This window comes from Castanea sativa, chromosome 12, assembly GCF_040712315.1.
Source record: "Castanea sativa cultivar Marrone di Chiusa Pesio chromosome 12, ASM4071231v1".
Lineage (NCBI taxonomy): Eukaryota > Viridiplantae > Streptophyta > Magnoliopsida > Fagales > Fagaceae > Castanea > Castanea sativa.
In genome coordinates this window covers 1,466,401-1,479,510 of record NC_134024.1, presented here as the reverse complement: position 1 = coordinate 1,479,510, position 13,110 = coordinate 1,466,401, and the positions used below count along the sequence as shown (strand labels likewise).

The following is a 13,110-nucleotide window of genomic DNA, read 5'->3' as shown; positions in this document are numbered from 1 at the left end:
CCGCCCGGTGGCCGACACAAATGCCGTTCAACTTTCCCTCACCGACAAGTCGCTCTAGATGGTTCCACAGGTACGACAAGCTCTCGCAGTGTGGCCCACATCCCGATGGTACCGACGTGAAAGGTTTTGATTTCTTCTCGCAGGTCCCCCGCCATCTTGCCGGGCCATCCGAAGAAGGGCTCTTTACGAACTTTTTCTAATAACCGATGTACCGGTTCTCGAACACGCATATTACAAACTGGGTGCCGCCGAGCCGGATTGTCCGAAATAATCCCTCATCGGCTTGTTGTTGTGATATCCGTCCGACCCGAAATCCCTTCTCTCCCGCGGGATAACCTTCTCCTTTCCTTTTCCCCGTTGCCTTGGTCTTCCTCTACCCTTTATATTCATCAATACGATCCATAAGACGACGTACGCCGCGAACGGGCTTTTTCGTCAAAGACTTTCTTAGGTCGTGATCGTAGGGAGGCCTACCTTAAAGGTATTTAGCGCCACCTCATCAAAGTCGCCGTCTATTTCATTAAACATCTCCCAATATCTCGTCTGAGTATGCTTTCGCGTCTCCCCTTCCTTCATGACCATGGATAGCAACGAGTCCAAGGCCGAGGGACTCGCTACAAGTAATGAACCGAGAAGCAAATGCCCTAGTTAGCTCCCCAAACGAGCCCACGTACCCCGATTTGAGACCGTTAAACCATCTCATAGCCACAGTCCCAAACCGGAGGGGAAGACTTTACACATCGAGTCTCGTTGAGAGAAAGTGCACTACCATCCTTTGGTTGAAATGACTCACGTGCTCCACCGGATCACCCGGCCATTATAGATGGTAAACGTGGGCCGGGTGAACCTCACCGGGAAGCCTCCTCTCAATCCTCCGTGAGAACGGAGATTTAGAGAGTTGGTGCAACGCCCTACTCATGGTATCGTTGCCTAAGCCCCTAGGACGAAGCTTCTTACGTCCGCGGGTTGGCCGGTCGTTCTCCTCACCGAGGATGTTGCACCGGGGGAATATGACCTTGAGCCGTAGCCATGTCCCCTATCCTTCTCTGAGGAAGAACTAGATGAGGACGGGGAAACCTTACGTTTAGCACGGCGTAACTTCCTCTTTAAACGATTAATTTCCCTCTGCATGGATTTAGAGCCCTCATCGTGGGTAGTGCTACCCCCTCCATGAGTATGGCTAGCCCCTGGATATTCTGTATGGACGCTTCCTTCACGATCCCTACGATGTTCAAGACGTTCGAAATGATCTTCTGGTTGTGATCCTTGTGACTCTGCATGGTGAGAGCCTAAGCCTGCCATAATATCCCTATTACTTCTAGACTAGGTTCCCACAGACGGCGCCAATTGTAAGTGCACAATTGCACCTGGACCCAAGAACAGTTATGGGCTCAGGCCCAATGAGCTTTAAACAATATGAATTTGTAGAGTGTGGGCTTGAAACCCAGGTTAGAAGTGTATGAGGATGAAATGACAAACTAAAGATTGCAAGTACTTGGAAACAAAAAAGGAGTAATGTAAATAAGCCTCCTCGGACGTAAGCCGAGAGCTGTTCTTATATTATATCTCTCTCTTTGTCCTTTTTCCTTTTAGGTTACAAAAAGTCCGTCCCTATTTCTGTTCTAGATCTCCCCTTAAATACTCTTCTTTTTAGTACTTTATACACGTGTTGCCCCAATTCCTCCCTTAGCCTAGATATTTCTTTTCTTAGTGCCTTTGGACAGTAACTAGAAGTTTCCCTTCCACTGTTCAAGTGTCACCTCCCATTAATGCGGCCGTGGTGGTAGGTGCAGTGGTCTTTAATGTGGAGGTAGCAGCCTTTACTTTTGACACTTTTCCAACACGGTGCTTCTAGGACATACAAGGGTTCACCACATTTAACCATTGGTCTTGACCGTGCCATTACCTAACCTCGTACCATGAAGTCCCGGTTCTCTCCGTGCCGATCCAGGGGAAAAGCATCCTCGGCTCGGTTCTCGGATCCTCGGCGTATGGGCCGACCTAAAGTATCAACAAGCCCTAAACCCAAGAGTAGGTCGGCCTTCCTTAGCAAGGCCCAATGGCCCATATCCCTATTAAGATCTTTTTACTCCCCACAGTGATTATAAATTTTCGCAAGCTTGAGATATAAAGTATTAATATTCTCACAGTTTATGGTTGATTTGTGTAATTTCTAACTTACACTAAATATTTTAATTCAATATTTATTATTTATTTTCACATAGGCATGCTATTTTTTTTTTAGAGAAAGTTTCAACTTATGATATATGTTCCTAATGATAGCTCTTTATCATCAAACTAAAAATACCAATTGGTTTTTTGTATAAATGAAGATTGAACCCCAAATATCTTATTCGATAATACGAGACTTCACCGGTTAAGTTAACTAAAATCTACAATTGACATGCTACCTAGATGTGAATGTATAATTAAACAAGAGCTTTTGTTGTGATGTTACCTATTTTACTATAGTTTCTTACATATTGAAAAGATAGTTTATCTGTTTATGTGACATTAGACACGTCAACCATTAAAAAAAGGAATGCCATGTCAAACTTCTTCCTAATTGGTCTTTTATTTCTTTTTTATTTTAAAAAAATCGTCATTGCTTCATCTCTGAGCTCTAATCCCTCCCTAAAGATCAAATAGATCAACTGAATCAAGTGTCCTCCCTTGTGCCAATCTCCTCCCTACATTGGATGTATGAATGGCAATGGGCAGGGCTGAGCGGATCAGGTGCCCCATCCATGCATGGTCCTCTATTTGGGGTTGGGTAGGAAAAACTTGCGTGAAATAGTATTAGAACAAGTTACAATCTAGGTGGGTTGGAGGTATTTTATTAGTCCTATTGTGGTGGCTTTAACATTAACGAGGTAGATATGAAATATGGATAATTCTGAGAGATAGGTTAAAGTGAGTAAAACACATTCCTTCCCTATCACTTTTTTGGAACGAGCAAAGTTTGCGCAAGACAAAGCATGGGAGGACAAGTTAAGCAGATGGAGAATAAAAGACCCTAATGAAATCTTTGGTTACTCTACTTCGGGTTAAGCACAAAATTAGGTTAAAAAATAGAAAAAATCACCAAAAAGACAAAACGAAGTAAATTATATAATTAAATCCTATCGACTTTAAAAAACATGCATCCTAGAACTAATGAGACCTTATATTAACTTTTAAATTGAAAACTATAACACAAATTAATATATATATATATATATATATATATATATATATATATATATATAAAATTTAACTAACAGATGTCTAAATAAAATAATATGCTCAAAAAGTATAGTTGATTCTCATCCAATTCCCTTTAGCTCACCAAATTTTAGGTGATTTTATCATCAGTCTTGATGATCTTTACTAGTCAAGACATTCTACTTTCCGAACTTCTTGTAGTCTGATTTCTAATGGTTCCTTTGTACAAGAAAAGTCTGCACTATCCCCTCTACATCTCTAGCGGTTCCTCTGTTCAAGAAAAGTTTGCACTATCAGCTCTACGTCACCGCAGTAGCTGGTGGTTGCATTGAAGATAAACACTAAAAAGAAGGCATGGCATCAAGGGGATGAGGAAGATTTGATTGTGATCAAGTTGCAGTCTTGAGTCTACCATCCCACGCCAATTTCACTTTCAAAATGGATCAAAAAGCAAGCAAACCATGCAGGAGAAGATGGGCTGATGTGGGTTTGTCCACAACAGCCAAAACTGAGCCAGCTGTACCCTATTTGTGTGGTCCCCTTCCAGCTGATTCACCATATGGGCAATGGCAGTCTATCCTAGCTAGTGATACATGCTGCTTGCCATAATTAGTGCAGGACTCGTGGGAAGGAGACTATACAAATACAATGAACTTTGTTCAGTGAGATTATCCCAGTTGCTGATCAGAAAGAAGAAGTGAGATAACCTCGAGCTAGCAGAATATGATCAAACTAAAAGACCACTTTATAAGATTTTAGGAATGAAAAGTGAAACTACTAAATAACTGGGAGTTCGACAATAGAAATTGGTCAGCCTCGATCGTTCTGCTGTCATTAAACCCTTGGGAACGTATACTTTTCTCTTGTGATCTTGGCATGTTGCGTAGAAAACCTTCTCAATGACAGAACATCCTTCATGAACTGTACCATATTGCAGATGTCACCATGCTTTCATAGCAAGTCATATGGGATTTCATGAATAAAAATCTCACTTTGAGTGTTTTACCAATTGCAACTTGTCACACATGTATTTTCTTTTTCGAATACGTAACTAAATTTTTATTTGGAAAAAAGAAGTTGGGCGCAGGGCATACTGCAGTTAGTGACGCATCAAGTGAAACACTCAGGTTGAAACAAAGGATTTTTATTTGGATTTCTCTGTGTTCACGTTGTAATTCAATTGATTTAGGTGAAATGTAAGTATATGTAGGAAGAGGATGCCTCAAGAGTAGAATAATCATTCCGGAATCATGCCCCATGGAACAAAGGGTACTGGTTTTATTTTTATTTTTTTCATCCCCTGTCCCCTTGGACCAAACTCACTCATCCAGAAAAAAACAAAATTGTTTATCTATCAACATTAAGTAGGGCACCTGTCTCTTCGTCTGTCAAAAATGGGACCATCCATTCTTCCAAATTGTTGTTGTTGACACGCTTGAAATATATATAGGCTGGTATTAAGAATTCAACCATAAAAAAGAGATAAGAAGGGATTAGTTTTGGAGTTTTCTAGTCTTAGAGAAAGAAAGTGCAATAATTGAGACCTCGCTTCCTTATTGGCATCAGTATATATACTGGCTCCCTCCTTAAGATACCCACACCACACTAAATGCAAAGAAATTGCCTAGAGGAAAAAAAAAATTTCTGTTGTAGGTGCATGCTGGCTGCTAGCTTATAGGAACATGTCCACTCCATTAATGCTCAAAGAAGATAATATCCTTGTGAATCTGTATAATCTGATCTTATAGCCTATTTCTTTCCATATATGTTGCTTATTACTGACATTTTCTTGTCTTAATGCCCTTCATTTTATTCTTGCAAGAGAATGATATGACCTCTTTTTGTTGCCTGCATCCAGTAAATTTGGGGTATTTTCACATCAATTAGAGAGACATATGTGCTTGTTCTTCAAAAGCATTCAAGAAATACCTCAGATCTATTGCGGGTAAAAGCTAAAGAAGAATAGAGCCATATAATTGATCATAATAACAAAACATTCAAATATTCTGTAGCATCAGTTGCATTATAGAGCTCAAGAAGGTGGAGAAGAAGAAAAGATGAAAATACGATGTGATGTATGCGAGAAAGTAGAGGCAGAGGTGCTATGTTGTGCAGATGAGGCGGTACTGTGCAGGGAATGCGACGGGAAGGTGCATGCAGCTAACAAGCTGTCACAAAAGCATGAGCGTGTCCTCCTCAAACAACCATCGTCATCCTCATCTTTCTCCTCTTCAAATGTGCAGCTCCCTCCATGTGATTTGTGCCAGGTATGCATATTGCGGCCCTCAGGAAGATTTCAATTTCAAAGATATTATATTAACTTGTACATGCTTCCATACTATTACCAAGCTATAAATACAATACACACAAAATCTAAGGCTAAAGAATGTCTACACTTTTGATGCCCCAAGGATCTACTGCCAGTTAACTTTTGTTTAGTCCACAACTTGAAAACTAAGGTTAGATCACATCTTTAATAGATATGGATAGCTCATAAAACTGATGCTGCAGCGGTATGGCTACTTTAACATTTAATAACGGTTGATCTGCTGCTACTTGGTTAATTTATGTAGTGTCACCCATATTTTAACATATTTGAGATTGTATTCTAAATTTCTGATCATCATCAGGCCAAGTTTAACACGACTAGCACATGACATTAAATAGTATCTAGGAGTCCTTCATATGATTAATGGGCAAACTATGGACCTACTTTATGAGGAAGCAAGTAGCATCATTTCTAGAGCATGGAAGAATTTCTCTTATGGGATGGTCTTACTCTTGACTATTCTGTTAAACTACAATTATTGCTTACATTCCTTTAGTTCTCTGTCTGGCATCTTGTAGTGCCCTGTCCAGATACAGAGTAGCTCAACAAACTCATTCATAGAAATTTGAATTATGCATGCAGGAGAGAATTGGTTATTTGTTCTGCTTGGAGGATAGAGCATCACTGTGCACAAACTGTGATGTTTCAACCCACATGGGAAGCCTCCATGCATCATCACACCAACGGTTTCTGAATTCTGGCATCCATGTCGCTCTTCACTCTTCAATTGACAACAACATCAACACAGGCTTCAATAGCAGAAATTCAAGCTTGCCAATGCCAGAAACTTCTTTCAATTTCCTTGACGACAATGAGAGCAGGACAGCAATGACAATGGAAGTTGAAGCTGGATCCACAGAAACTAGAGCTACCTTTTCGGGTGAAACTCACTTGGCAACCGAACCTAGTTGGTCATTGGATGAGATATTTGACCCCAATAATTTGAATTACTATGATTTTTCAGAAGTTAGATCATCTAGGATAAGCAGTCAATAAAATTCCAATTTGTTGTGCAGTAAGTAACTAAAAATTCTTAACCACATAACATTAAAGACAAATAAAACAACAAATGCGCTCTCAGAACGCACAAGAATATATTTAGTGCCGCAAGATCTTTATGTCCTTGTCTTCAAAGGAGAGGAGTTAAAAATTCGTTATATACGCCATCACTCACAAAAGAGAGCTCTTTATTTTCTGTTTCATTTTTTTAGGATTTTGCATGAAAAATATATATATATATAGCGCTCATAGCTTCAAATATATTTTTAGAGTACTGAAGCTTATTAGTCCTCTTGATTTCAAAGGTATATATTTTAATATTTAGCATAGTTACAATAATGAGATGAAGGCCGCATAACCATGAACATGACATCTCATAAAGGGAATCATATATACAATCTAGATCAATCTATCATTTGTTATATATGTAATATGGTTTGAGTTAATTTTTTACCCCGAAAGAAATATATTGGTTTAAGTTTTGTTACATTGGCCGTGTCTGTCCACGCTTAGCAATCCTAATTTCTGCCTTCTCTTTTTATTTGGAGCATCATTTGAGTTTGACCACCAATGCCTCCTTAACCAATCTATGTCAAATGTCAATCTAGAAGCGTTTTAAAAGAGGTATATAATGAGAGACACAGGCGATGCATTGCACGTTGACGTTGTGGCCTCATCCCTTGGGCAACAGAAAATGCAACTGTCACGCTTACCATACTGTCAAGCTTTTGGGCCTTAGGACGCTCCTTTTCCTTTTTAGTGACTGACTTGGTCATACCCGCTATGATTATGGTGACCTCTAGTTCGAAAATCCAATAATTTCTTGGTGATTTTTTCTATATCAATGATGCCTATGATATTGATGATATATGTTGTTTGCTTCACTGGAATCACTAACGCATTACCACTGTCTGAGATTGCATTTTATGACTTCTTTGTTCAGTTGTCTGGACTTTGGGGTGATGGGAGGAAAGTCAAGAGTAGGTTTTAGCTTCTTTTCGTACATAACAAAGATAAAACAAGAAAAAGGAAAAAGAAAATGATGGAACTTAACTATTCTACTAGACTCTGTAGCTGTTGGATCTCTTCTCTTCATGAGCACAAATATATTGTCTGTGCCATATTAACTACAGGACAGGAGGTTAATAATTAGTAATGCAGTGGTGCTATACAGTATACACCACATCCACATGCATCGCGTCACATGCATATACATTGAAACAGTCGCGTTTGCTTTATGACATATAGCATGCATATGTAATTGATCCACACCCATCTTTAAGGTCTAACTAGATACCATTAATATGCACACAAGTGAACAAACACATACATAGACAAATTCAATTACCAATTGGATCAAGAAAATAAATATACCATGGATTTGCCTCTGCTGATGGAGAAAACTAGAACTGCTTCATACCTGATTTATAACCCATGCCCTCCACACAAATGGAGTTTTGAAGGTGACATCTATTCTTAGTTCTTACTCACATTAATTAAAGAGGTGATTCCTTTTGAACAAGTTACATCAATCTTCCAAGTCATTGAAAAGGAATGAATAGCCCAATGAACCGAGCATCAGATCTTAAAAGCATTATTCCAATATTTGATTCAGATGAGATGACTTTATCATAGCTGTTCTCTAAAATATTTGAGTTTCTATATATATTTCCTTTTTTTTATTTGCTCTTTTCAATTTTTCTCAAAACGAGTGGAAACTTCTCATCCTCAATTCCCTCCCTTCCCATGTGTTGAATCAGAAACTTTTCCTTTTATAAAGAAGTACCATTGGGCCATAAAGACTGGTGTTCACACGTTTAGCTGTAATACTTTAATTTAATGTAATCTTCTTGTTTGGCATAACTGTGAATTTAGTAATAATCTCCGATGGCTGACTAATTTCAATTTTCCCTAAAACTTTGTATTACCATATTACTAGTTCTAAATAAGATTCTCTATAATTTTATTTCTTTGGCTTTTATTATTATATATGTTGTTCTGATTTTGGCTTCCTCTTTATGCTTCCTTTGGGGCCAATTCAACTTGAGATCACACTATTGCTTTGCAAAATCAAAGCATGCACCCTCAAATTAAATTCCTTCCTTGAAACAAGAAGCAAGCAACATGAACTCACTCACATTAAGACGTAATAAAAATGAAATATTGAGTTGAAAGTACAAAACCAGTAAAGGTCACTCACTCCTATTATAAACAATATAACTTCTTGATCGGACCTCATTCCTTGGGCACCATGCTTGTATCTATACTGTTGTAAATGGGTTTTGAAAACCACAAGGCCTACTTTGTTCATTATCTTTATTAGTCACAAGATCCCGCAGTTTATGCTGCTTAGCAAAATCACAGAGCTCACCATTGAAGAGCCAGCTGTCTACTGGTACTGGTAGTACTGGTACTGGGACTTGTGGTTGGTGGAGATCATCTTCTTCAAACACAACCCAAACTTTGCTTATTTTGGTCTCCAGTCCGCATGAGAAAAGAGTCGATGACAAACTAATATCACTTTTGTTCTCAATATTTTTTTTGCCTTCTTTTGCTGTTGTTGGCAGTACCCTGGGCTTGGTTGATTTTGATAGACAGTCCAAGATAGGAGGAGGTGTACTTGAACAAGTCTTGCTCAATACAGAGCCACAGGAAGCTGGTGCTGGTGGTTGATTAATTTGTGGACTGTCCAAGCATTGTTCCAATGCCATAACATGGTCCATGGTGATGATTTGAACCGAAGGGTATTCCAAGTTCTTATTTTCAATAATCCTTTTGCAATTCTCATACAAATGATAAAGCTCTTGACTTTGATGAGAAGCTCTCCTGAGTATGTCACAGGCTAAAGCTCTGGCAGGCCTTGTTAAATCAAAGAACATATTAACAAGAGCTGCGATGCCTTCACAAAATGTGAGGTAAACTTGAAAGCTCTCTTTCAAGGTGTTACTCATAGCTGCTTGAGCCAAGTTATCTGAAGGCAAAATATCAAATGGAGAACAATCTAAGACTCTATCTATCAGTAGTTGACATTTAGGCAATTTACGATATACCATGTCAATGGACTTATCTTCATAGCATCGAAACTCCAAGCCTTGATGAGTGGACATAACAGCTGGTTCAAGTTTGCCAGCTTGGTTAATGAGCCACCCCATCCTCTCTCCCAGATAGGCTGCATATTTGTGTAGAAAACAAAGTGAAGGGTCAGAATTATTACTACTTTTGGAAAACCAACGGGTAGTCATGATCTGGAGATGGCCAGATACATGAGCAGCGCGTAGCTGTTGCTCAAAGAGGCGGTTCCCTCCACGTAGGAGGCGATGAATGAGCACAAGTGTCTTGAGGGCCACCAGACGGTCCTTGGTTTTGCAAAGACGACGAGAAATTCGTTCAGCCAAAAAAGGAATGGATCCAGGAGAGTTTGACACAAGGAAGAGGATCTCATGCATGTGCCTGTCATCGATGGGGCCATTATCATGCCCAGTAGCACGCAGGACTGCAATCTCTATGTTGGAGAAGCCATTATCGTGATGATTGTAATTGTATATCATGGCCTTGCCTATTGATGCATGATCCTTTACTGAGCCAAGGGCTATCCTCAGCTTTTCTTGCATGTCTACCCGCATTTCTCTATGTTAAGATGAGTTTTTAGTTTCGAAATGGGAGCAATTTTTGTGTGTAGAAACAAAGCTGGCCTAATAAGAGAACACATATATAAAACGGGGAGGTGGAGAGAGAGAGAGAGAGATAGAGATATTGAAAATTGAAAATTGAAGACTGAAGAGGAATGAGGAATCAAATCTTGTATTTTAAATTAAAACATGACTGAGTGCTCTCGAGTCAGACTATACTTCTTCATATAACAAACAGACAATATGCTCAAAGAATGTTCCTATTAAATTAATATATTTTTTTCCAAACCCTCCTGGCCCAACAACTATCATTATTCTATATGCTACAAAGCAGTAATTCACATTCAAGTCAACGGGGACTGTAGAAATGAACTTATTATACCGTTGAGTGATTTAAAAGAAACACTTTGGATTAAATTGATCACCCATCTGCGTCGATTTGGGTAACAAACGAACCAACACACGCAAACATTTCAATCAGGTGCAGATAGGAGATTCATTTTGATCTCACAGGAAGGGAGAGATGGAATATAGTTAGGTATTAATTAGGATCTTTTTTTTAAATATTTTTTTTTTATATGTCAAGTTCTACGCAACCCTTAAATAAGTCTTTAAGTCCGGGAGCTTATTATTAATAAAATACAAATTTTTTCTATTGTTTTTTCTGGTAGATTCCAGACTTATAACCTTGTGAATTCAAAAAACCTCTAACAGATTCAAGAAATCTCTTGTGAATTCAAGATTTACTATAAAAAACTAACCGTTTATTTTTTGTTTCTTCAAAGAGAACATTATATGTGCTTTCTTCAAAGTTCTGCAACATCAAATATATTGTCCTTTTATGATCTTTGGCAAACATTACTTCAATTTCAAACCAAGGTAAAATGTACTTCCATAAGTTGGAATAAAACTTCAATTTCATGGAGTATTAATTTGTGCAAACTCTAGCAGAGTCATTGATATTATTAAGATTGGCTTTGGATCTAACGGATCTCTTAAAAGGGCCCACTCATTGCACAATTCATTTTTACCCCCCCCCCCCCCCCCAAAAAAAAGTTAATTGTCCAAAAGTTTTGATAACATGGACTGCAGCATTTTGTACGACGAAGCAAAGAAACATATAAAGTCAAGAATTACTTCCATACTCCATTTGGATACAATTGAAAACTGAAAATACTGTAACAAAATAATTTTTAAATGTGTGAATAGTGTCGTAGAACCCATTTTTAATAAAAAAAAGTTGCTGATTTTTAAGTGAGATCTGTGGGTCTCGTGAACCGTACACGGGACCTACTAGTGTGCAGAAAAGTCAAAAATTACAGCTAAAAAAAAAAGGCTATGTTTGGCAATATGTAAAATATTTTTCGAGTGTAAATATTTTACGAAAATGAAAATATTTTCAATTGTTTGTTTGTGTTTTGGAAAATTTGCCAAAAAAGTATTTTCAGTGTTTGGTAATGCATGTAAAAACTTATTTTTAGAGAACTCAGCCACCACAGTCACCACCATAAACCCAACCACCACTAGCCCCTACAAACCCAGCCACCAACAACCACCATTAACCACCACATAACCAATTAACCTGAAAAAAACATAATCAAAATCAAAACTCATTAATCTCAAAATCAATATCAAAACCCATCTACCAAAATCCACAACCCACTATCATTGAAACCTACAAACCACCCCAGCCACCGATCCACCACCCCTAATCGGCCACCATCAAAACCCACAAATCAACCCACCATCGATCCACCAAAACCCAAGAATAAATGTTATTTTACAATAAATAAATAAAATAAAAACCAAAGAGGGTAGCAATGGCGTGGGTGGGAGACGGGTTGAAGCGGTGAGATCGTTGGGGTGGGGGATGGGTTGAGGCGACAAGACTAATGTGTGGTGGATTTGGGCTTGGGTTTGATAGAAATGGAGGAGTAGAGGTCGAAAATGGAAGAGAAGAGGAGATGAGGAAGAAGAGAGAAAAGAGAGGAAGCTTGGTTGGTTCGGGGGGGCGGCGTGATCTGGGCGGTGGGCCAACGGGATCTAGGCTGGTCCAAAGCTTGGCTGGGCTCCTAGCTTCTCTCTCTCTCTCTCTCTCTCTCTCTCTCTCTCTCTCTCTCGATTTTCAGTTCATTTAAAGGTAAATTGAGAGTGTAAATGATTTTACAAGTGAAGGGGCAAAATTTACAGTTAAAGTAAATGGATTTCAATCTGACCGAGTTTTACATGTGCACCTAAACACACATCAAGGTGTAAAATATTTTCCTAATTTCATTTACACCCAAAACAAACACAGCCTAAGCTAAATAAGAATTGATTGAGAAATGAGACTCTTTTTTTTTTTTCCAAATATACAAAAGAAAGAAGAAAAGGAACTTTAATTTGGTCATTGGCCACACCACTAAAAGCCTTGGATTCTCTTTATACTCATTTAATTGTGTTCATCCAACATTTCCACTTCTTAAAGGGTGACTTGACTTGATGGTAATGCATATGAAAATTAAACACAAAAAGTTAGGGTGGGTGTGGGGGGACTAAAAGAGAGAGGGAATAACAAAGAGTGCCTTAGAAGGCTTTATTTCTAAACTTTCTTGGATATGAATAAACAAACATATTAAAGAGTCAACGAGGGAAAAGCTAATTGTGGTGGGGGTAAAAAGAACCTCATTCTTTAGGAATAGGATTCTTCTGCATCAAACTCTCTGCCCATTCGCAATAACACAACATAAACAACGTTTTTGACCTTGGGAAAGTTTTTCTTTCTTCTCATCCACAGGTTCTTGCATAATCATGCAACTTTTTCTTTCCTCCTGTAGGGGAGGTTGAAACCCCTACTCAACTAGGGAAGAAAGTGGTAAATAGAAATAAAAAGGCCTTTAATTTGTCATATTCTATACTAGCAGTTATCCAAAATGTTTGTGCTATGACTAATTCAACAACAACAAAAAA

The 13,110-nt window shown here is 38.6% G+C and overlaps 2 protein-coding genes across 2 annotated transcripts; one reads left to right on the top strand and one right to left on the bottom strand.

Annotated features, from left to right (window-relative positions):
• Positions 1 to 4,803: 4,803 nt before the first annotated feature.
• Positions 4,804 to 6,651, top strand: LOC142621049 (B-box zinc finger protein 23). The gene is made up of 2 exons (XM_075794366.1): positions 4,804 to 5,471; positions 6,116 to 6,651. Exons 1-2 carry the CDS (start codon positions 5,262 to 5,264, stop codon positions 6,527 to 6,529), a joined length of 624 nt encoding a protein of 207 aa, XP_075650481.1. The 5' UTR covers positions 4,804 to 5,261; the 3' UTR covers positions 6,530 to 6,651.
• A 2,117-nt stretch (positions 6,652 to 8,768) lies between these two features.
• Positions 8,769 to 10,155, bottom strand: LOC142618267 (putative clathrin assembly protein At1g33340). The gene has a single exon (XM_075791174.1). The coding sequence runs from the start codon at positions 10,153 to 10,155 to the stop codon at positions 8,794 to 8,796; it is 1,362 nt and encodes a 453-aa protein (XP_075647289.1). The 3' UTR covers positions 8,769 to 8,793.
• Between the last annotated feature and the right edge of the window lie 2,955 nt (positions 10,156 to 13,110).